The sequence below is a fragment of the Neoarius graeffei genome, chromosome 7 (genome assembly GCF_027579695.1).
Source record: "Neoarius graeffei isolate fNeoGra1 chromosome 7, fNeoGra1.pri, whole genome shotgun sequence".
Taxonomy (NCBI): Eukaryota; Metazoa; Chordata; class Actinopteri; order Siluriformes; family Ariidae; genus Neoarius; species Neoarius graeffei.
In genome coordinates, this window is record NC_083575.1 from 55,108,840 (window position 1) to 55,134,743 (window position 25,904).

The following is a 25,904-nucleotide window of genomic DNA, read 5'->3' on the forward strand; positions in this document are numbered from 1 at the left end:
AAGGGGATGTCTCACAGTGGTAAACATCAAGTTTCAAGTTTATTTGTACAGCGCTTTTAACAATAAACATTGTCGCAAAGCAGCTTTACAGAATTTGAACGACTTAAAACATGAGCTAATTTTATCCCTAATCTATCCCCTAAACATGACCTTGTCCCAACTTTTTTGAGATGTGTTGTTGTCATGAAATTTAAAATCACCTAATTTTTCTCTTTAAATGATACATTTTCTCAGTTTAAACATTTGATATGTCATCTATGTTCTATTCTGAATAAAATATGGAATTTTGAAACTTCCACATCATTGCATTCCGTTTTTATTTACAATTTGTACTTTGTCCCAACTTTTTTGGAATCGGGGTTGTATGTGGTAGTTTGTTTATAGAAATAAATGATCCACAAACTAAGTTATCCAATATTTTTGAGCTACAGAAAATAAAATACATTTTTTCCCCCCACATTTGAGAAGTAGCAACACATCGTGGGATTACACCGAGGGATGGCTGGTCTGATCGGGTTAAATTACACTGACGTTTAAGTGAAACGGAAAGTAAAGTTGTACTCAGATACCTATCAGGACAAGCCCTGTGTCTGTTCTCTGCACAGTAGTGTGTGTTATCTATTCATGAACAGTATGCAAATGAAAAATATTTTCATGTCCTTTCCAAAGCCCCCAATTTTTCCCAGCATTCAGAGCATGATGTATGTGTTCAGAAACACATAGATCAAATATGTCAGTGGTAACTTCTGTTCGGGTTTATGTCGAAAAATCACATACATGAGACGTATTGGGAGAAAAGAGTTGCACAAAGCAGGTTACACATCTGGGCTGAATGTTTCAATGTGTGCGAGTTATTATATCCCCTACCCCCCTCTAAAACCACTGTGACCTCTGACCAGCAGAACTCCACACACTCACAACTCATTAAACTGTCTAGAGCCTCACACACATTCTGTGATCCACACAACCATCAGTCACCCTACCCCCTTCTCAGCCACACAGCCAAGGCAGAAGACTGTTTACCCAGAAGGCCATTCATCGAACCACAGAGCAAGCACAACATATTTCTCTGAAAGTGGTCCATAATGAGAGACACAAAGCAGGTTGAAGTGCTGCTCTCTGTCTCCACCTACTGAGGTTCTTAAACCGACTGGCAGTTTTTAAGAAGCTTTTTCAGTGTGTTACTGCAGCATTTATGCCTTTAGATCTAATTAGTCTCCCAAAAGGTGATATCAGTGCAGCAGACAGTCTTCGTGACAAAATAAGCACAACTACACTTTTGTCCATAAGACTTCAGACAGTATAGTTGCTGGACTGTTTGTGTGCCTGCATGGTCATGTGACAAAGCCATACCAGCAAGTACAGATCTGAATATGAAACATGTTATAAATAGACCCCTCTTCCTGCCATCTCGACAGCAGCGTCAGCCACACTCGTCTTTCCTTCTGGAACACAGTCATGTGCCTTCATCTCATTCCTAAATAAGCTGCTTTCTCTAATAGCTGCAGTATCATTTCCTTGTGCATGACAACAGTCATCTGTGTATAGCACCGGTTTAGCTTGTTTGCAAAATGCTCATAAGAAATGATATTTATGTATATCTGACGAGCTATGGGCGGGCATGCAAAGCTTGTGGGCAAATTAAGTGACTGTGGTGCGAGGTAATGCTGAGCTGTAATCAAATCCTCCATATTAAATCAATATTAGTTCACATCAACCGTCTAAATACTTTATGTCGAACATCACAAATAAACTCTGTGCTATAATACAGGATATGAAATCAAAAACTACCTGCCGTGTCAGATAGTTGTCAGAACTTTTTCTGTGTATGGTATTGTTATCATCACAGCTCAAAATGACAACACACATTTACCCAACTGTTAAACTGAACAAAAACTTAAAACAGTTCAGTGACGCCTTTATTTAAAATGAAGCATAACAATCCAACAAGTAGACAAAGGTAACTGTTTATCTAGACAGACAGAAACGTAGATCACCTTGGATTCTGTTTGCTTCAAAAACAGTCACCCACCTTAGAGAATCTTTAGTGGTTATTCCCTCTGGCTTGTACGTTCCCATCTAACTGGTGTAAACACACAGCCATCTAAACTAGTTGTCCGTTCTAAGAGAAACCTGTCCGAGAGCAGCACTATATCTGTACAGAGGGCTGAAGACTGAGAAGGAAAAGACAGAGGGCAGAGTACAGGCTGAACGTGGCGTCACGGGGGGGTATGTGTGGTGGGGTGGGGGTATTTTCTCTCATGGGTAGTCAGCTGGACAGGACAGCCACTAGGTAACATGTAAACAAACACCATGCAATAGTGTTGTGGTCAGGATCTCACCCCTAGTTCACCTCACTCTGCTGTCATTCTAAATGCTGAAAGGTGACACAGCATGCTACCCCTTACCCTAGTACCAGAACGCTGAGAATGTTCTCGGGCTTTTCCTCATACAGTATATTTATCAGGACTCAGACCTGCCCTGATGTTAATGTGCACTCTCCTGTCACTTTGTGTGATTCTTTTTAGACTGCTCAGCCATTTAACTATAATCGTGGTCTCACCAATGCAGAAAAGAATGTGTGGTTAAAAACAAGAATGTGGAGAATAATCAGTTTATTGTACAGGTCTCCATTTCAGCTCTGCTTTCACATGAACCATAGTTTTGCCATTGAAACATGCCAAGATTTTGCAGATAAACAATCACTGTACTTTTTGTGGTCGGTGCTGTAAAGGAGCCTTGCTACTATTAAATGTGACTATCCAACAAACACATCACACTGCAATTACTGCTTATCGGTAAGTAGAAAATGGAGTATCCTTGCATACTACTGGCTAAGAACTGAAGCATGTAAGGTATGCAGTAATGTAAAATCATAAGGGAATGAAAAAGTCCCAATTATTAAAGCATAACGTAGTGTATTATTTGGGTGGCATGGTGGTGCATTGTATACTTGCCAACTCTACTGATTCATGCAGTAGTCTATTGCTTTTAGTTCTCAAAACTACAGCATTAGAAAATGAATCAGCAAACACTGTTGGATTCGCTCTTCTGACCTCGTTTCAGTTGTTTTCGACACAGGGGATACAAGTATACAGTGTCAAATAAGTCATATTAAGCAAAGCTGAGAGCCAATGGAACTAATGAATCTATAGCTCTCTCACGCCATTCCATTGGTTCCTGTTATGGTTCTAGCCAATCAGCAATGAGGTCACGTTATAACAAACTGTGCCAGTATGTGTAAAAACCAAACACACTCTGGTAATCGCGAACATTGAAAACTCAGAAGGAAAAACCAGATTCGCTATGACAAGAAGTTCAAGGCGACTTGGTTGTCAGCATCAAAGCATCGAGACAAGGTGAGAAGCAGGTATTTTGAGAAGGATGTCAGTCCAATTTCTCGATCAATTTTCTTCATATATGGCATTCGGAATGCAGGAGAAGGCACCATTTTTTTCCAACATTTTTCAGGGGAGCATGCCACCAGACCCCCCTAGAAGGGTGTGACTGTGCTGCACAATCTGATCTACAACTTTTCATTCTCTGGGGGTTGGCAAGTATGGCACTGTTGCCTCACAGTAAGAAGGTTCCGGGTTCAAACCTCATGGCTGACAGGGGCCTTTCTGTGTGGAGTTTACATGTTCTCCCCATGTCTGCATGGGTTTCCTCTGGGTGCTCCGGTTTGCTTCCACAGTTCAAAGACATGCAGATTAGGTAAAAATACCCAGCCACTGAGATTGTACAAGCCAGTGCATATTTAATGCCGGTCTCAAGCCCAGATAGATTGGGGGGTTTGCATCAAGAAGGGCATCCAGTGTAAAAACCTATGCCAAATCAAATATGCAGATCATGATGATCTGCTGTGGTGACCCCTAATGGGAGCAGCCGGAAGAAGAAGAAGTGGTGTATTATTTGTGCGGCAGCCTGGAAAAAAACATCAAATTTTGATATTGTCTACTATAAACTACAGGTTTTCCTGAACTGAAATATTGTTTCTTTTGCATGTTAACATGGGGCGGCCTTGGGCTGAAGTACCCTTGAGCAAGGTACCTAACCCCTGACTGCTCCCCGGGCACTGTAGTGTGGCTGCCCACTGCTCTGGGTGTATGCATGTGTTCACTGCTTCAGATGGGTTAAATGCAGAAGATGAATCTCACTGTGCTTGAAGTGTGCATGTGACAAATAAAGGTTTCCTCTTTTCTTCAAAAATATCTCACTCACAATAAAGTTACATCATTTTAAAGTCTGGTTATATCCAAAAGTGAAAAAGGACAAAACTGCACTGAAAGATTCCACTTCAATTCCACTGGAAGAAACACAGTGACTGTGTCAAAGCAACTTATATATATATATATATATATATATATATATATATATATATATATATATATATATATATATACACACACACACACATACACATATATACATATATACATACACACACACACACATATATATATATATATATATATATATATATATATATATATATATATATATATATATATGAGAGAGAGAGAGAGAGAGAGAGACTTAATTTGCATTTAATTTAACATGTAATTATTAAAATAAAAAATTAATTAAAAATATGACCACCCATTTTATCAAAGATTATAGTGATCGGAAATGATCACTTTTATAATAATCTTTATCAAAACTAGTCTCTGTAGTCTCATCTCCTGAACAAAATCATTTGACAAACTTATCTTTTCACTCAACTGATTACTCGACATTCATTGATTCACTCAGTTAGTTTTGTCCTATCAACTAAATGTCCTTTTTTCTAGTTGTACTGAAACACTACAACTATCTGTTGCCATAGCAACAGCACAAGAAGCAATGTAAGTGCATCAGGAACAATGTGACATCTGGTGCTGACGAGGTTTATGTCCATTTTACTCTGGTACATAACCAACAACTTGATCAATGCATGGCGTTCAGTGTGTGAGGAAAGGATACATGGCTAGCAAACTAGAATTTAAACATCTTTCAGTAAGCTGACTAGTTTTTCAGTCGTGTTTATTAAACTGGCTCTTTATCTAACGAACATGATCTTTGCAACAAGATAACACAGGAAGAAATCAATATAGAAATCGTTCTACACTGTTTGGGGGGAAATATTCATGTTTTCTGAAACAGTAGGAAAATTCTACAGGTTTTCACAGACCACCACAGGTTTAAGCTGTAAAATTTGTTTGTTGTTGGCTTCCTTCATTCTTGTAAGAATATGGATACTGTGCCCAAATAGGTCCCATTAAAGTAAAAATACAAAACTAGAAGTTCTAGCTGTAAAATCTCATCTCATCTCATCTCATTATCTCTAGCCGCTTTATCCTTCTACAGGGTCGCAGGCAAGCCGGCGCCTATCCCAGCTGACTACGGGCGAAAGGCGGGGTACACCCTGGACAAGTCGCCAGGTCATCACAGTAGCTGTAAAATATGACTAATAATAAAAATGGCTTGATAAACTCAGCCAAGAGGAAGTATGGCAAATAAATCAAACTGAATAATATCATAGACCACCACATTTAACAATCCTTTTACCAAAGTAATATCCATCCATCCATTATCCGTAACCGCTTATCCCGTACAGGGCCGCGGGCAAGCTGAAGCCTATCCCAGATGACTATGGGCGAGAGGCGGGGTACACCCTGGACAAGTCCCCAGGTCATCACAGGGCTGATACATACAGACAAACAACCATTCATACCTACAGTCAGTTTTGAGCCACCAGTCAATCTAACCTGCATATCTTTGGACCGTGGGGGAAACTGGAGCACCTGGAGGAAACCCACGCAGACATGGGGAGAACATGCAAACTCCAAAGAGAAAGGCCCCCGTTGGCCACTGAGCTCGAACCCAGAACCTTCTTGCTGTGAGGTGACAGTGCTAACCACTACACCACCGTGCCGCCCCCAATGTAATATCCATCCATTCATCACCTGTAGCCGCTTTATCCTGTTCTACAGGGTCGCGGGCAAGCTGGAGCCTATCTCAGCTGACTATGGGTGAGAGGCGGGGTACACCCTGGACAAGTCGCCAGGTTATCACAGGGCTGACACATAGAGACAAACAACCATTCACACTCACATTCACATCTACGGTCAATTTAGAGCCACCAATTAGCCTAACCTGCATGTCTTTGGACTGTGGGCGAAACCGGAGCACCCGGAGGAAACCCACACAGAGAACATGCAAACTCCAAACAGAAAGGCCCCCGTTGGCCACTGAGCTCGGACCCAGAACCTTCTTGCTGTGAGGTGACAGTGCTAACCACTACACCACCGTGCCACCCCAATGTAATAGTTTTATGTAAATATAATAACAGATTAACCCTTTTGTTCTGTTAGGTGATATTTGACTCAATGTATCTAATAATCACAGTAATGCCCACTCAATCCCCAAAATACGTGTGAAACATTCAGTCATGCTGCTATGCAACATTTTTCTGTTCCGCTATCATTCCAGACACATCAGTCTCACTATAGTCATTAGACTGCAGTAAAGCACCCCTTCTTCAATAAACAAGTGCAGTCACACTCATCCGCTCATTTCCACTGCTCCATTTTCCATCTCCCATCTCCCCATGCTCCCTCAGCCCCTCCCACTTTTCCTTCTTCTCTATGGTGCCCTCTCCTCCTCCTCTCTCCAGTCCTGGCAGTAGCAGCCCTAATTACATGGTTCCTCACCTTCCTTCTTTGCCTGACGTCACTCTACTCCAGCACAACCCCCCTCCCCTCCCCCTCTCCAAAAATCCACCACCATCCAGCTCTGCATGGTCACGATCACAAGCATCCCTCCATTTTTCACCAACCTCTTGCACCACTCTCTATGTTTCTTTACCTCATCATCTGTTGCTTGCTGTTCCATAGAGAGTGATGGAGGTGTTACCTGGTTGTGTGCGACTCCGATGCAGCTCCCCATCCTGTATTCCATGTCCTCCTGAGGGGAGGTGACAGCTGCGCTACAAGGCTTGCAGAAATAGTCTCTGCAGAACTGCATCGCCACTACAGAGAGATGGCATCAAAGAGCTGGCTGCAATTCATGTGAGCATCTGGATGCAAGTGTGAAAGAGTGAGAAGATCCTCGTGGCTCGTGCATGCAAGTGTGTGAGTGTGTGTGTGACTAACAAGCTTCATCACCAGCACTGATCACAGCACTGGTGTGGCAAACATATCCATGCTGTGTTACATAAGAGTGCAACAATATAATCAGTTAAAGAATGCAAAGAGAAAAGAGAGAGCTTTGATTTCCTGTCCTGCATTCCTCAGGATTAACAGAGAAATGGTGCCTTGTAGCACTGTGAATGTGTAAAAAGCGCCTCTCTTTCCACAGAAAGACTAACAGAGCACAAAGAGGATGGGGAGAGGTAACAGGATTGAGTGAAGCAGAGAGAGATGGGGAGAGATGAAAAGAGAGTACATCTTGGATTTTAAAGGGACCACAACCACAATAATTTGATGCTGCTAAATAGAAATAATAAAGACTGAATATTCTATATAAACTGTTGGTGAGTGTATTTTTTTTCATACAACAGGACTCCACAAAAGCTCCAAAAATAATCCATAAAAACAAAGCGAAATTAAGTTTTTAGATTTTTTTTTCCAAATTTATTAAAAATTTAAATCAAAAGTGAAATCTCAATTAGATAGTATTCAGAGTCTTTATTCAGAAGCATCTTTGTATAGAAGTACAGAAGTATAGAAGCATCTTTGGCAGCAATTATAGCTTCAAGTCTTCTTGGCAGTTTCTCCCATTCTAGCTGGCAAATCTTCTCAAGCTCAATCAGACTGGTTGCGGAGCGTCTGTGAACTGCCATCTTTAACCCTCATGACCACGTTCTATGAGGTTCAAGTTTGTGCTTTTGTTGGGCCACTCAAGGACATTCCCAAAATCACTCTAGCACTGTCTTGGTATTGGTCATTGGTACACTGAAAAGTGAACCTCTGCACAAGTCTGAGGTCCTGTGCTCTCTTGAGCAGGTTTTCTTCAAGGACCCCTTTGTATTTGGTCGTATTCATTCTTCATTCAGTTCTGACTAGTTTCCCTGTCTCAGCCATTGAAAAGTACCCCACGATACTACCAGCACCATGCTTCACTGTAGGAAATAGCCAATTGATGAGCAGAACCTACTTTTCACCAGACATATCACTTGGAGTTAAATGTTTTGGCTCTGCATGTTTTTTCACTTGACATCACACAGAAAAGACAGTATTCATAGCAAAGGTGGTGCACATGAGCTCAGACTGGAGTGCCTTAGCTAAAGGTCTGAATAATTAGCTAAATCATGTGTTTTAATTTTTGATTTCCAGTGAATTTGCAAACATGTCTAAAAATAATTTTGCAGAGAATAATGGAGAACAAGAGTGCTCTGAGAGCACAATATCCTCTGCTGGCAACTATACTATAACTCTGGTAAAATGCGACTGAATTGAATGAAATTACAATATGCATATTATCAAAATATAACAAGGAATCCTGTCAAGTTTCGTGAAATGCCTCCAAAAATTGTGAGAGGAGTTGATTTCAGAAAGTGAGTACCCTTCCTGGGACGGACGGACAGACGTTACCACGACATAATCCCCCTTCGGGCCTTTCGGCCAGCGGGGGATAGATAATAAGAATTGTGAGGGAAGTTGATTTCAGAAAGCAACACACCTTGATGAAGTTGCCAAAGTACAAGTTTGTTAATAATCAAGGGCATAACTCTGGTAAAATCTGCCCAAATTAAACAAAATTTCAATATGCGTATAACTGTCATATAACAATGCCTTTTGCCAAGTTTGGTGAAATTCCTCCACAAATTGTGAGAGGAGTTGATTTCAGAAGAATGTACCCCCTCATGAAATTGTCAAAGTACAAGTACAATCAAGGGTCAAAACTCTGGTAAAATTTTCACAAACGAAATTAAATCACAATATGCGTATTACCATCATACAACAAGGCCTTTTGTCAAGCTTTGAGAAATTCATCCAAAAATTGTGAGAGGAGTTGATTTCAGAAGGAAAACACACACTCATGAAATTGTCAAAGTATAATTTTGTTAATCAAGGACTGTAAGTTTGGTAAAATGTGACCGAACTGAACGAAATTACAATATGTGTATTACCGACATATAACAAAGAATCCTGCCAAGTTGGTATGTGCGGCATTATCTTAACCAGCTTCATGAGGTGGTCAACTGGAATGCTTTTCAATTAACAGGTGTGCCTCGTCAAAAGTTAATTATTGCAAATCTGTGAAGATACTCAGTCATCCAGGTACATAGTAATCTGTGGTTGGTAGAAGAGAGCAACTGGACTTGCTTGAAAAGTCTTGAAGACGTTTCGCCTCTCGTCCGAAAGGCATCCTCAGTTCTGTCTGTCTAATAGGGAGTATCAAGTATTTATCCTCTCATGGATCATCATAGAATCCGAATCAGAATGCTGATGGCTGCATTAGACAGACAGAACTGAGGATGCCTTTCGGACGAGAGGCGAAACGTCTTCAAGACTTTTCAAGCAAGTCCAGTTGCTCTCTTCTACCAACCACAGATTACTATGTACCTGGATGACTGAGTATCTTCACAGATATGTTTCTACGCACTTTGGGATGAGTTCCCTTCGACTAGTGCGGGAGTATGAGAGGACTTCCAGAAAACTGGCAGACATCTTAGCCAGAGAGGATCGTTCATTTTTGTCAACCTGGAACGACCCTACTGAACAGAGGTGGGTGTCTATGACATCTATCAGCCACCTACAATGCAGCCATCAGCATTCTGATTCGGATTCTATGATGATCCATGAGAGGATAAATACTTGATACTCCCTATTAGACAGACAGAACTGAGGATGCCTTTCGGATGAGAGGCGAAACGTCTTCAAGACTTTTCAAGCAAGTCCAGTTGCTCTCTTCTACCAACCACAGATTAATTATTGCAAGTTCTTGCCGCCTTAATCTAAGCCCTATTCCACAACTGTACTAATCCATATTGTCTAGAACCACTCAACTAAGTGAAGAGAAACGACATCCAACATTATTTTAAAGATATGAAGTGTTTTTAAATTAATTAAAATAAAGAAAAAAGCATTGAAATAGAAGGTGTCCAAACATTTGGCTGGTACCGTATGTGTATGAACACATTTTATATATGCATACATACACTGATCAGCATAACTTTTTGACCACTGACAGGTGACGTGAACAACATTATCTGATTACAATGGCACCTGTCAAGGGGTGGGATATATTAAGCAGCAAGAGAACAGTCAGTGATTGAAGTTGATGTGTTGGAAGCAGGAAAAATGGGCAAGTCTAAGGATCTGAGCAATTCTGACAAGGATCAAATTGTGATGGCTCGATGACTGCGTCTGAGCATCTCCAAAATGGCACATCTTGTAGGGTGTTCCCGGTATGCAGTATTAGTACCTACCAAAAGTGGTCCAAAGAAGGACAACCGGTGAACTGGCAACAGAGTCCTGGGTGTCGAAGGCTCACTGATTCTCATGGGGCATGAAGGCTAGCCCATATGGTCCAATCCCACAAAAGAGCTACCATAGCACAAACTGCTGAAAAAGTTAGCCGACGAGCCATGTACAACGAGATTGAGTGGAATAACTTAATTCACGGGCGGCACAGTGGTGTAGTGGTTAGCGCTGTCGCCTCACAGCAAGAAGGTCCAGGTTCAAGCCCCGTGGCCGGCTAGGGCCTTTCTGTGCAGAGTTTGCATGTTCTCCCCGTGTCCACGTGGGTTTCCTCTGGGTGCTCCGGTTTCCCCCACAGTCCAAAGACATGCAGGTTAGGTTAACTGGTGACTCTAAATTGACCGTAGGTGTGAACGTGAGTGTGAATGGCTGTCTGTGTCTATGTGTCAGCCCTGTGATGACCTGGCGACTTGTCCAGGGTGTACCCCGCCTTTCACCTTTAGTCAGCTGGGATAGGCTCCAGCTTGCCTGCAACCCTGTAGAACAGGATAAAGCGGCTAGAGATGAGATGAGATCCACATTCACTGGATTTTGAGAAACAGAGCGTTTTTACTTTTTGCAAATTTGACAAATTAAAACTTTATACAAAACTTCCAAAAAAATAATTTCCACTTAGAATGCAAACAAACCAACAAAATGACAGTTGCAATTTGTGAAAAATGCGATAATTCTTGAAAACTTTTTTAAAAAATAATTCTTACCATCAAATACCTTTATTCCATATTTTGTTGCTTTTTTTTTTGGGGGGGGGGGGGGGTTGTTTTCGAATAGAGTTTTTATTTTGTCCTCGGTTGGTTCAACAACATGCTTTGCCATTTTGTTTCTCTCTCCTCACAGTATATGAACTGATAGCCAAGTAATAGAGTGGCCAATCAGAGCGTGCAATTGCTTATATCCAGTGAATGTGGAGATATATACATTTAAAAAAATGTATTAGTTTTGTCCACTAGGTGGTAGCAATTAATAAGTATGGACAAAGACTGCATACAAAATGCACATAAAACATTCATTCAATAGACTATATCCAGTGATGTACACACAAAAAATGATCATGGTTGTGGTTTTAAAGACTGCAAATTTATTTCACAATATTAACATTGGAACATATAGGTTTCTTACATTATTAAGCTCCAATTTGATCCTCAGTGCATTTTACATACGTCATATACACTTAAAAATTGTAAATAAAGCTAAAATCACTTTCTAGAAAAAGTTACAAAAAAATATGAACACATTTCTAAGTATTTTTGTTTAATTTATCTGTTTAATTTATTATTATTTTTTAAAATCAGCCTTCTTGTGACAACACTTTTGGAGTGGGAATCAAAGCCTCCTTTATATCAAAGGCCTTAATGATCTCCTGCAAAACAGAAAGAATTTTTTTTTAAGAACAGATTTATTTATTGTTCAAATACAACCCCTGGCAAAAAAATATGGACTCACTCCTCTTGGAGGATGTTCATTCAGCTTTTTTTTTTTTTTTAAACTTTGTAGCTCTAGGTAGGTAGGTGGGTCGGCAGGCAGGTAGAGAGACAGTTGTCGATGGATGGATGGATGGATGGATGGATGGATGGATGGATGAAAACTATTTTTGTTTAACAGCTGAACATTTCGGGCGGCACGGTGGTGTAGTGGTTAGCGCTGTCGCCTCACAGCAAGAAGGTCCTGGGTTCGAGCCCCGGGGCCGGCGAGGGCCTTTCTGTGTGGAGTTTGCATGTTCTCCCCGTGTCCGCGTGGGTTTCCTCCGGGTGCTCCGGTTTCCCCCACAGTCCAAAGACATGCAGGTTAGGTTAACTGGTGACTCTAAATTGACCGTAGGTGTGAATGTGAGTGTGAATGGTTGTCTGTGTCTATGTGTCAGCCCTGTGATGACCTGGCGACTTGTCCAGGGTGTACCCCGCCTTTCGCCCGTAGTCAGCTGGGATAGGCTCCAGCTTGCCTGTGACCCTGTAGAAGGATAAAGCGGCTAGAGATAATGAGATGAGATGAGCTGAACATTTCAGCTTTGTAAAACATACCTCAAACAAATTAAATTGTTCTAATTAACTGCATATTTTTCCTGATCAAGTGGAGGAAAAAAAAATTATGGAATCACTCAAGGATGGGGGGGGGGGGATCACAAATTAGTACTTGTTGCACATCCTTGGGCTTTTATGGCAGCTTGAATTCTTTGAGATATGGACTTCACTAATGAAAAACAGTATTCATTAAATCAGGTTCCACCTTTCCTGTATAGTGGTTGAGCGATCAGCTTTGCAGGATGGAGCCTTGTCATGGACCTTTTTTTTCCCCCAATTTCCACCATAAATTTTCAATCAGATTGAGATCCAGACTGTTTGCTGGCCGTGTTACTGAGCTGATATGCTGTCCATGAAGAAATGTTTTAACACTCTTTGCTCTGTGGCAAAATGCATTATCATTCTGAAAAACTACTTCAATCACCACCAAACCTACTTTCTATAGATGAAATGAGAAAAGTGTCCAAAATTTTAATGTGCATTTACTGTAGAGGTAATGACTGCCATCTCCCCTGGTCCTTTACCTGACATGCAATCCCATATCAATGGCTGCAGAAATTTGCTTGTTTCCTTCAGGCAGTCATCTTTATAGGTTTCATTGGAACGGCACCAGACAAAAGCTCCAGCATCATCTCCTCGGCTGATGCAGATTTGTCATTCGTCACTGAATATCACTTTCATCCAATCATCCACAGTCTATGACTGCTTCTCTTTAGCCCACTGTAAACCTTGTTCTTCTGTTTAGGTGTTAATGATGGGATTTACATCCAGAAAAGCCAAATGGAAACCATTTCCTTCAGCCGATTTATTACAGTTCGGACACAAATATTGACTCCTGTTTCTGCCCATTTGTTTTGTTGTGCATTTTCTATTTCAAGGCATACTGCTTTGAGTTTTCTGTCCTGACACTTTGACGTCTTCTTTGGTCTAGCCGTATGTTTTCCTTTCACAACCTTCCCATTTTGTCTGTACTTCCTCCAAAATTTAGACACAGCTGACTGGAAACAACCAACATCTTTTGCCACGCTCTGTGTTGAATTCTCTTCTTGAAGGACTTTTATAATCCTTTCCATTATTGCAGCTGACAGCTCTCTTGTTGGGGCCATGTTTCTTTTCAATCAGCCAGGTGTAACAGCTCAGTAAGGTCTGCAAGCATGGGCGTCGCCACCATTGAATGTGAAGGGGACGTGTCCCCTTCACACTTCATAATTCTTTGTTTGGACCCCCACATTTAACATAAAATATGAGTTCACCCAGCACCATTTCTATTGCTTCATGAAAGAATCCATTCCACTTGATCGATAAGAGAATACACATACCACTGAAAATCCACTCTGGGTTTTCCGGGCGTTCCCTACAACAACTCACCGCGCGCAAGTGAATCTCAGTGCAAGCAGAGAAATGTTGGTGCAAGGTGCAGGCTGCTTGAAAGTGGAGGAGGTGACGTCAGCCCCATTGCCACCTCACAATGTCTAGCTTTTGCTAAAACCTTATTCTTTTGTTATCTGCCCTCAAAATTAACCCTAGGACACGTTAAATTAATATTCAACTAAACAATGAAATAAGCTTAGCCTAAAGGGGTATTCTTGGTTGATGATGAATTGTTTGCAGTATTTGCTCCTCCCCAGACACAATGGACATAAGGAAATTCTTTACAAAGAAGCGGAAAGTCAGTCAAAATTTCCCCACAGGACGGGTTTTTTTGTCCCAGTGGAAATAGTGCAGTTAGCTGGCTAGTCAATGTTAGCAGATGTACCAGCTAGCTTAATGTTAGCTATCATTTAACTCAAACCCAGTAGGCCTGCCTTACTGTAATGCCAAGAATGAGGTCAAGTCTGCTCTGATGATATTTATTGATTCCTTGTTTTGTCTGGTCTTTGCCAGTTTTCTGGAAAGTATCATAGGAAATCAGTGTATGGGGAAGGAATAGTAGAGAGGAAAGCAATGGAGAGAGATGGATGTTATTCCAGGTGGATTGTGAAGGAAAGGGGGATAAAAGTTATGAAGTGGTAGAAATTGTGGTGGCACCAATGTAAGAAGGAGTTATATCTGTAAATCTATTTGTTATACCAATCTGTAAATGTTACTGTACCATTGCATGTAGGTTGACAAAATTGCACTTGTTCATTGTGTGAAGTTCTCTTTTATGTCACCGTTGCTTGACACAGTGTGATTTTGTGTTATGAAGTTTGCATGATGCCATGTCATGCCTGTTCATTGTGTGAAATTATGAACATTCTTATTTTTAAACATACAGTTGAGTGTCACTATTGCTTGGCACAGTGGCATGTTGTGTTACATCTATAAATAAAAAAGGAAACAAAATAAAAAGTAAAATGCACCCATAAAGTCATTGCTGGTGATAAATTGTGTCACATTCATCTCATTATCTTAGGCAGAGCAGTGGGTTTGAATATATGGACTAGTTGAATGAGGACTTATTGTTGAGTCTCTAAAATAGTCATTGAATTAAGTAGTCTGGCTAACGCGACTTCAAAGCACTGCGAGCATTTGGTCTGGCAAAGATATTAAGCCCAACCGTTTCCCAAAGTGCATGGTTGACCCGCCTCCCTGAAATGCCTCAGTTTGCTACTGGTCGAAGCCAGAAAAGGCTGTGACGAAGCTTAAACCAATCACATCACTCTTTCCTCTGACGTATGTGACGCGACGGGGCTAACTGGTAGATTAAACTCTTACCGAAGCCGGTCGGGAGCAAGGCGAAAACGTCCTTCCTTTCAATAAATACCTCCAGGGCTGCTCTTTGCTCCGTTTTCAATGAGAACTTGCTCCATGTTCGTAATGTTTCTAGTGAATGAAGCGCTTCCGGCATAGATTCTGTAAACAATCTATGGTTTCCGGTCGTAGTTCTACTACGTCACTGCCTTGAACACGCCTCTACCCAGGGCCATTGGAGATGCTCAAAGTTGATTGGCTCCCGATTTTTCGGGAGCTTGGAAGAGCTGGAGATAGCTTGCCTGGCCAGACTAAGCTCGCAACAGGCCCTTGTGTTGCGTCACGCTTAGGATGGGCGGGCCCAGGCTAGGAATTAAGTGACTTTTGTAGGTAAAATTAGGTGTTTAACAACCTGTTAAAAATACACGAGAATGCAGGAAATGGCATCTAATTAATTAAAAATTTTCTGGGGGAGGACCCCCGCCAGTGTGCCCCCCCCCACATTAAAAATGCTTCTGACTGCAAGCACTCTCTTAACTACAGGCTAATTTGCATATTTACACTTCTGCATGGATTTGTTTTAGAAATGCAAATTACAAAGTGATTTCATAACTCTCTCATCATTGAGTGATTCCACAATTTTTCCCCCTAGATCAGCAAAAAATAAATAAAATAAATAAATAAATAAATAAATGCAATTACAGCAATTTAGTTTTATACAGCCAGAATGTTCAGCTGTTAAACAAAAATAGTTGTGTGTCATGTGTGAATTGGTTTTGCTACAAATAAAAAATAAAAATAAAAAAAAAAAGCTGAATGAACATCCTCCAACAATAGTGATTCCATATTTTTTTGCCAGGGGTTGTATAACAGATTTGAACCACGGAGAACAAGCATGTCTATGAAGATGCTTTGGACAACGGACTGTTTTACTGAAATTAACAGTTGCACAGAATTGGGTTTGAGACGTTTAAATGCCCAAGGGTTATGGTGCTGTAACTTTTCTGAGATTGCTATCTAAAATTTCTCTGCCTTCCAATTATACGATTCGTTTCACACCACAGTGGAATTACAGTGATTAAATGTGACATCACTGCATTTAATATACACACGGATATACAGGTGCATCTCAAACAATTAGAATATCGTGGAAAAAGTTCAATATTCTCCATCAGTTATTTAAGAAAGTGAAAATGTAATAATATTCTTGACTAATTACACAAGCTAAAATGTTTCAAGTGTTTTTCTATTTTAATTTTGATAATTATGGCCTACAGCACAAAAAATGCAAAAAAAAAAATCTCTCAAAATAATTGAATTTTTCATTTTGAGTAAAACAGTATATATATATATATATATATATATATATATATATATATATATATATATATATATATATATATATATAACACAATGCATCTGTCAGTCTAGTTCAGTACATGCAATCACAATCATGGGGAAGACTGCTGACTTGACAGTTGTCCAGAAGACAATCAATCAATCATCGACACCCTCCACAAGGAGGGTAAGTCACAGAAGGTCATTGCTGAAAAGGCTGGCTGGAAAAGGTGCACAAGCAATAGGGATGAACGCAGCCTTGAGAGGATTATCAAGAAAAGTTGATTTAAGAACTTAGGAGAGCTTCACAAGGAGTGGACTGAGGCTGGTGTCAGTGCATCAAGAGCCACGCCACACACACCTTCAGGAAATGGACTACAACTGTCACATTCCTAATATCAAGCCACTCCTGAGCCAGAGACAACGTCAGAAGCGTCTTACCTGGGCTAAGGAGAGAAAGAACTGGACTGTTGCTCAGTGGTCCAAAGTCCTTTTCAGATGAAAGTACATTTTGCATTTCATTTGAAAATCAAGGTCCGAGAGTCTGGAGGAAGAGTGGAGAGGCACAGAATCCAAGGTGTTTGAAGTCCAGTGTGAAGTTTCCACAGTCTGTGATGATTTGGGGTGTCATGTCATCTGCTGGTGTTGGTCCACTGTATTTTATCAAGTCCAAAGTCAACACAGCCATCTACCAGGAGATTTTAGAGCACTTCATGCTTCCATCTTCTGACAAGCTTTATGAAAATGCCGGTTTCCTTTTCCAGCAGGACTTAGCACCGACCCACAGTGCCAAAACTACTACCAAATGGTTTGCTGACCATAATATTACTGTGCTTGATTGGCCAGCCAACTCGCCTGACCTGAACTCCATGGAGAATCTATAGCGTATTGTCAAGAGGAAGATGAGAAACACCCGACCCAAAAATACAGACGAGCTAAAGGCCACTATCAAAGCAACTTGGGCTTCAGTAACACCTCAGCAGTGCCACAGACTGATCACCTCCATGCCACACCGGATTGATGCAGTTATTCATGGTAAAGGAGCCCCAACCAAGTACTGAGTGTATTAATGAACATACTTTTCAGAAGTTAAACATTTCTGTACTGTAAATCCTTTTTTGACTGATCTTAGGAAATATTCTAATAATTTGAGATACTGGATTTCTGATTTTCAGGAGCTATAAGCCATAATTATCAAAATTAAAAAAAAAAAAAAGGCTTGAGATATTTCACTTTACATGTGAATATAGAATATATGAAAGTTTACCTTTTTGAATTAAATTACAAAAAAAGAGCATTTTCATGATATTCTAATTGTTTGAAATGCACTCGTATCCCTAAATTCCAGTTGTAGTATCAACACATCATTTATGGTCAATGGAACCTATATGCATGTGCATGACTAGGAGCTTACCCTCCAGCTAGCTGGACTGATCGAGATGACACACTGATGACGAGTGTTGGCACCACCAGGGTCTAACTCACCCTCTTCAACTGGAGCTGAAGGCAAGACACACACAAACAGCACATGAAATTAAAAAAGTTTAACAGTCCAAAAATCGCAATTCTAACATCAAATGTTTTTTTTGTTTGTTTTTTTTTTGGGGGGGAGAGATTACTAATCAATCAATATTAATTATTCTTTGTTGTTTTAAAATCCTTTTTTAAATGTGGGTTATATACATTTCATATATGAGTGATTCCACGCTTATGGGTACGGAAATGGGGACATGAACTTATTCACCTAAAACCATTTCTTTTTTTACCATCAGGTCACAAAACATGTAATCTTTAATGAATGATATGTTAAAAGATAACTTTAATTTTCTGAGATGTAATAAAAACATATTTATATGCCAAAGTCAAGCCTATGAGTTCCAAAATGATGTCTGTTACATTACTTCTGTTACGATTGTCCATCTCGCATCTGTTACAAATTAATTACAATCTAGCTATATACCATGTTAATCTTATTGAAAGAATGTGTATGTTTATTCTACTACACATGTTTATTAATTATATTTGCTAAAACATCACCTTCCTATGTTTCAAAAAGTAATTCTACATTGTTAAAATTGAGAATCTATATGTCCACAACACTTCTGTTACGTTCTGACTTTGGCATATAAATATGTTTTTATTACATCTCAGAAAATTAAAGTTATCTTTTAACATATCATTCATTAAAGATTACATGTTTTGTGACCTGATGGTAAAAAAAAGAAATGGTTTTAGGTGAATTTTTAAAAATAAGTTCATGTCCCCATTTCAGTACCCATAAGCGTGGAATCACTCATATGTATTAACAGGGAAGCGTTTCATTTCTTCTTGAAATTCTCATAAGTCTAGTGTTTTTATTGCACATTATCTGACCCTTACCCTTCTTCCCTGAACCTCCATCCTGTCAATCACCAATCACATATCTTTATGAGGATGAACTCAAATATCTCAACATAAACCTCACCTTCATCAACAGTGCAGCTTACACTTTTGGAACTTTTTTGAAATAATGGTGAAGCATTGCAAGGCTAATCAAAATGGTCCTCCCCCCCTTTACAGGCTCCATGCAAATGTAATTCCAATAAAATAGTTGCCAAACAAATGATTCTAGAAACAAATCAATCAATCTTCAATAAAATCTTAAAAGGAAAGTGATGTCCGATATTCATCTTACCTATACAAGGAAGTTTGTCACTGTTTAGATGAATCCTTGCCAGGCCGTCCTGAGAATAAATAAATGTGATTGAATACAAGTACATATTTGAGAGCTCATTGTATTTCCAAAAGAAGTTGATGCTAATCCTAAATTTGTTCTTGCTTCTACCTATATTAGTTTTATTATTATTACTACTACTACAGTATTATAATATGGAAATCAGAACAGAGCAGGGAAGAGTTCCTACTTGTACATTTAATATCAACAGGCATGGCAGGAATAAAATAAGGCCAAAACACTCACCCTGATAAGAAACGAGGTGTGGAAAATGTTCTCCACTGTCCGGGAAAAGGAGGTAGGGTCAACAACAAACTCGTAATACAATATAGGGGAATGTGCTGTTGAAAATGAAAGCAAAATATTTGAAACAATATTTAATATTATTATACATACAGGCCACTTTATGCATGGAATAAAAACATGTATTCTATTCCCTTCTAGTGGGTTTATTGATGGCATGCAATATTATCATATCGCTTATCCTCCATGTATTACACCACTCTCCCCAATGGAGAATGAGCCTCCAATATTGTTATAATATTGCATGTTGTCAAGACAACACAACGTCACACGTCAGAGCTCATGCGAATATCCAATGACAAAACTTTTCTGCTGCGCATGCACAGAATCATTTCTTCGTCAGCCAGGAGAGAGAGACAAGATGGGGTTAATCCAGTGCTACTGCTAGGATTAGCTATGCTATAATTAAGCACTAAATAAATAAACTAAAAACTGAAACCAAAAGACGTGCCGAACACCCAAAAGGCTACCAAAACTTCATTATATATTCTTCACGCATATTTACAAAGAGAAAAACATACCAACAGACATCGACAAACTGGAAGAGAGACACATCGGAGATGCAACACGTCCACACTAGCGAGTGACTGTGACAATTTGTAAACAAACATGGCTGCAAGGTTTGCTTCATTAAAAGCGGAAGATTTTGAGAGAATTTTGACTGCCAGGTCGCTCTGTTGTGTGTAGCTGTCGATGTTGATTTTAAAAGTAACTGAGTAAATTACACAGGGAGAATAATAATAATAATTATAATTCGGCTTGACTGTGCTAGCATTGGCCTTAGCTAACACTGAACTAGCTGGAAGGTAACAGGACTGCCACGCTAACAGCACCAAGTCGCAGGTAAGCTCATGCTGGCCTTTGCTAACACTACTGCTCATTGCTACACCAGCTAGAAGGTAACTGGACTGCTGCACTAACAGTACTGAGTCACAGGTAAGCTAGTGTTGGCCTTCGAGAATGCTGATATGAAGAGAGTATGTATAATAATAATAATAATAATAATAATAAATATTGGCTGGCTTTTTTTCATGGTCTATCAGATATATTCCATTCAGCTAGCATGATATTGAACTTGTCTTTGACTCATCCAATATCATGCTAGCTGAATGGAATATATCTGATAAACCACTCAAAGCCAGCCAATATTATTTAAATATTCAATTGTAAATTGCAGGAGAGCTCTACAACAGACTGGCAATTGTGTGGAGATTTCTGATATCATTACTATTTTCAAACTTCAATATCTGCCAACGAGAAACAACAAAACATATGTACTAACGGTCATCAGCAAAGTAACGCTGAAGGCACTCAAAAATCCTCTCCACTTCTTTCTCTGTAGCTTCCTGATGTGATTCTTCCATTTTCTTTAGCTGTGACGTGAAAGGACATTTTAAAATAAATCTTTGCTTTGATCAAAAGCATTCGAAGCAATGAAAGACACAGAAAATAAATCAGACCTGAGTGGGCATGATTTGTTTTGCTTCTTTGCTGGGAGCTTTCCTTTGCCGCTCAACCCGCTGCCGTGGTGGTGGTGGCTCAGCCAAAAATGAGCCGAACCTTAAAGAATGAAAGCAAGTTTAAAAAAAAAAAAAAAATCACTTTCAGTACCTAGTCAAGTTCATAGTGACTGACTTTCTCAAGTGTTTTTTGTTTAGTTTTTTTTTTTAACTCACATGTAATGGAATGAAGGGGCTGTTCTGAAGCAATATTGTGCTCTTTTGGAAAGTCGTTGCCAGGCATCTGGAGGCATATACCCATCCATCCCGGCATCACCATCCTCTTCCTCTTCTAAGCGATTGAGTCCCATGAAGGACAGCTGAGATTGCAAAGGGAAAAAAAAAAAAAAAGATTAATTAACCCAAATTGCTAGGTTAGCTGTTCTGAAAATGTAAATAAACAATATCTTACCAAATGCTCTGCAAACGCAGATGGATCAAAAGCTGAGCCCTCAGCATGCAGCTGGCTGGCCTTTTCTCTCCCCAGGTCTGTGGCGAGGACAAGCAGCTGTGCATCCAGTGCAGCCTCTCGAGCCTGCCTGACTGTGGGAAGCGTTCAGACCACAATCATGACATGAATTGAAGTAGGTGGTGGTCCCCCCCCTTAACACACTTACAGAGCTGAGACAAAATGTTACATTCTAACCCAGTAAAAGATGCATATATTACCATTAACAAACAGTTTGTTGGCCTCCTCTAACACATCAAACAGTTTATTGTTGGCAGGATTCAGCATGTCCTCACGGTTTTCTGCAAGTCAAAAAAAAAAATCAGAAAAATACCTTCTTTCAGGTGACAGGACATGTAATTTAAAAAGAGTGTAATAGTAATTCCAAGATAACATTGTTGAAAAGCCCTCAGTGCTGAAACTCACGTTGAACAGAGTTAATAAGATCCCTGTACTGGCTTCTGATCTCCCGCCGCTTGGCAGGATCGTCATCTTCCTCATGAATCCCTGAAGGACCTGCACCCTCATCATCTTCACCCGTGTCTGCTGATCTTTCTGGTCTACTGCGCCCACCCACTCCATTACCATGACCAGCAGCCTCCTCCTGACTGCCTCTACTGACCCTCCGTCTCGAATCGGACATCTTCAACAAGGCCCTCTTAGAAAGCGTGGAAATATTTCTGTTTGGGATTGTACGTCCTCAAATTGCTCCTTAAATGGAATAATGAGCAAAATAAAATCACAAGGAATAAACACAATTTGCAGATCATTACAAATACAGCCAGATTGGTATCATTGTAAATATTATAAATTAACTATGGAGCAGGGACTATGCTTATCAAACATCTTGCCATTTACGATGACAAAAGTACTCGGAGATACTACAGAACTAGTATCATGTGTGTAAAATAATTTAGATCGAGATGTGTACCCAACAAGTTTGGTATATGATACAGCCAAAGATACTGTGGGTGGCCATTACATTCACTAAAAATTTTGATTATTTTTGTGTCTGTCCTTTTGTTTTGTGTGCGCGCGTGTTGTCAATTTAAGCTGAGATTTGAATAGTGCTGTAGATCACTATATATTATTTTAATACTATTATACTTTAATACTTTATACTATTGCACTTTATAATATTTTTGCTGCTGCATAATTTAATTTAATACACTTCATATTTAATTCCGTGCTGAGCCAAATTGCAACAAAATTTCGTTCGGTGTACATTTGTTGCATACTGAATGACAATAAAGGTTGTCTAAGTCTAATAGTGCTATAGATCACCATTTCGCAGTGATAGTACTGCAAGTATCATCAGCACTTATTTTACACTTTTTGTTTTGCTGGAACTTTGCAAGTCAAAATAAATATTGCTACACACACACACACAATCAATCTCTCTCTTCGGATTGGTCCGAACCATGGGCGCACCCTAAGCGGATTGGTCCGAACCATGGGCGCACCCTAAGCGGATTGGTCCGAACCATGGGCGCACCCTAAGCGGATTGGTCCGAACCATGGGCGCACCCTAAGCGGATTGGTCCGAACCATGGGCGCACCCTAAGCGGATTGGTCCGAACCATGGGCGCACCCTAAGCGGATTGGTCCGAACCATGGGCGCACCCTAAGCGGATTGGTCCGAACCATGGGCGCACCCTAACCGGATTGGTCCGAACCATGGGCGCACCCTAACCGGATTGGTCCGAACCATGGGCGCGCCCTAACCGGATTGGTCCGAACCATGGGCGCGCCTTAACCGGATTGGTCCGAACCATGGGCGCGCCTTAACCGGATTGGTCCGAACCATGGGCGCGCCTTAACCGGATTGGTCCGAACCATGGGCGCGCCTTAACCGGATTGGTCCGAACCATGGGCGCGCCTTAACCGGATTGGTCCGAACCATGGGCGCGCCTTAACCGGATTGGTCCGAACCATGGGCGCGCCTTAACCGGATTGGTCCGAACCATGGAAGCGCCTTAACCGGATTGGTCCGAACCATGGAAGCGCCTTAACCGGATTGGTCCGAACCATGGAAGCGCCTTAACCGGATTGGTCCGAACCATGGGCGCGCCTTAACCGGATTGGTCCGAACCATGGAAGCGCCTTAACCGGATTGGTCCGAACCATGGAAGCGCCTTAACCGGATTGGTCCGAACCATGGAAGCGCCTTAACCGGATTGGTCCGAACCATGGAAGCGCCTTAACCGGATTGGTCCGAACCATGGAAGCGCCTTAACCGGATTGGTCCGAACCATGGAAGCACCCTAACCGGATTGGTCCAAACCATGGACGCACCCTAACCGGATTGGTCCAAACCATGGACGCACCCTAACCGGATTGGTCCAAACCACGTATGTTTACTGAAAGTGTTCAAAGTTTACTGGAGTGCAAAAACTAATAACACAAACAAATGGTGACTCTTGAGTGATTTATAAATAACGAACACTAGAGCTCTCTGTACTGCAGTGAAGGCTATTATTCGTGCGGTATGTACATGGAAATGTTTATATTATTGTATATCTTAAAATATTTAGAATTCGTCAAGAAAAGATTTTACATTAAAAAAATTACATGTCGGTTACCGGTTTTGGGCTTTTAAACTCCAGCTGTCGTTAGTTAGCTTCTTTGTGGAGTTTAAGCTGTGGCTAATTATCCAAAATCATTCCTCCTGGCGTCTGTGCTGACAGCTAGCTATAAACAAACTAACTAACAAACTAAACGCATTTGAAGAACACTCAGGCTACTAAAACGTTTATCACAACATTAAAATCCCTCCTCACTGTACATCGCCATCATGATTTATAATATAGTTCAGTATACAGTAGCTAATCATACTCACATTACATACAGGCTACCGGTTCGAACTACTATAAAGACAGCTTCGCGCGAAATAAAACACGGAAGTAGACTTCTTTTCGATTTGCATACTTGGGTGAATCCCAAACAGCCACACACTCCCTATCTAAGTGCACTACATAGGGTTTAATACAATGGCGTCTATGTTGTATGTAGTGCACTTTATTTCTGGTATTTCGTCATTTCGAGTTTAGCCTTTGGACCAGTGGATATGTGCTGCCTTTCTGTGCTACACAGATAAATGTCGTAAATACGAGTTTTTAATCTGAACAGTTGTACATGAACGCCTCTTACTGATGTTACTAGCTAGTACTCTTTTTTATTCTTTCATGAAGGAAAGAAGGACTACAGCAGTGGATTACAGCAGAAGGACTACAACAGTACAAGAATGTAAAAGCAGCACTAATGTTTCATTTAGCATGTTGCTAGCATGACAATGTCAGAACATTTACACAGCAGGTCACTCTAAAGAGTCCTGTCCTGAGATTATCTTGTCCTCAGATCCTGTCCTGTCCTCAGATCCTGTCCTGTCCTGAGATTCTATCCTGTCCTCAGATCCTGTCCTGAGATTCTATCCTGTCCTCAGATCCTGTCCTGAGATTCTATCCTGTCCTCAGATCCTGTCCTGAGATTCTATCCTGTCCTCAGATCCTGTCATGTCCTAAGATTCTATCCTGTCCTGAGATTCTATCCTGTCCTGAGATCCTGTCCTGTCCTCAGAGCCTGTCCTCAGATCCTGTCTTGTCCTCAGATCCTGTCCTCAGATCCTGTCCTGTCCTGAGATTCTATCCTGTCCTCAGATCCTGTCCTGAGATTCTATCCTGTACTATCCTATCCTCAGATCCTGTCCTGTCCTCAGATCCTATCCTATCCTGTCCTCAGATCCTGTCCTGTCCTCAGATCCTATTTAAAAGGTTTTCTGGACCCAAACTGTGCATCTTAACTGTAGGCGCTGAATAAACTGTTCAAAACAGTACATATCCTTACAGCAGAAGTAAACTATCAGCAATAACTCATGATGCTTTAAAATACATATTTTTAACTGATAATGCATCACTTTAACAAAGGATGTCGCAGCTTGTTCAGTGACCAGCTCCTCCATCTGCAGTGTGTTAAGGAGAGATACAGCAGCTCCTTCCTCCCTACTGCTGCGAGACTATACAACCGGCACCTCACCAAGCACAGCACCAGTCACTCCTCACAATGATCAACAATACTGTCCAGATCACTTCTACATCCATAGAAACCCCTCTGAACGTATACTGTGACTATCAGCATCAGTACATTACAGCGAACTGCTAGCTACACATGGTTAAAATGGCTCTTGTGCAATATACTTACTTACTTGTGCAATACTACTGGTAATAATACCTGTGCAATATTTACACGTGCAATTCCACCTTTGTAATACACTTATGTTAACTGTATATCTGCAAACCTCTTAATTTATGCAAATTTGTTATTTTTTTATCTCTAAATTTGTAGTTTATTTCTTTTATATATATCCTTTTTTGTATACTTAGTACAGTGGTGCTTGAAAGGTTGTGAAGGGCAATTCCATGTAAATGTCAACCTCACCATGCAAAAATA

General features: G+C 40.5%; 1 protein-coding gene across 3 annotated transcripts; it reads right to left on the minus strand.

The window, feature by feature from the left end:
- Nucleotides 1-11,521: 11,521 nt before the first annotated feature.
- nsmce4a (NSE4 homolog A, SMC5-SMC6 complex component) lies at nucleotides 11,522-24,393 on the minus strand. 3 transcript variants are annotated; one of them, XM_060925997.1, is made up of 11 exons: nucleotides 24,298-24,393; nucleotides 21,885-22,169; nucleotides 21,680-21,760; nucleotides 21,423-21,553; nucleotides 21,188-21,330; nucleotides 20,972-21,071; nucleotides 20,794-20,884; nucleotides 19,455-19,489; nucleotides 19,170-19,218; nucleotides 17,910-17,995; nucleotides 11,522-11,826 (listed from the first exon to the last, which is right to left on the minus strand). In XM_060925997.1, exons 2-11 carry the CDS (start codon nucleotides 22,099-22,101, stop codon nucleotides 11,755-11,757), a joined length of 1,005 nt encoding a protein of 334 aa, XP_060781980.1. In that variant the 5' UTR covers nucleotides 22,102-22,169; nucleotides 24,298-24,393; the 3' UTR covers nucleotides 11,522-11,754. The 3 variants fall into 3 exon arrangements, with proteins under 3 accessions (XP_060781980.1, XP_060781978.1, XP_060781979.1); XM_060925995.1 differs by having other exon boundaries at nucleotides 19,455-19,549; XM_060925996.1 differs by lacking the exon at nucleotides 24,298-24,393 and adding an exon at nucleotides 24,041-24,290 and having other exon boundaries at nucleotides 19,455-19,549.
- Nucleotides 24,394-25,904: the final 1,511 nt, after the last annotated feature.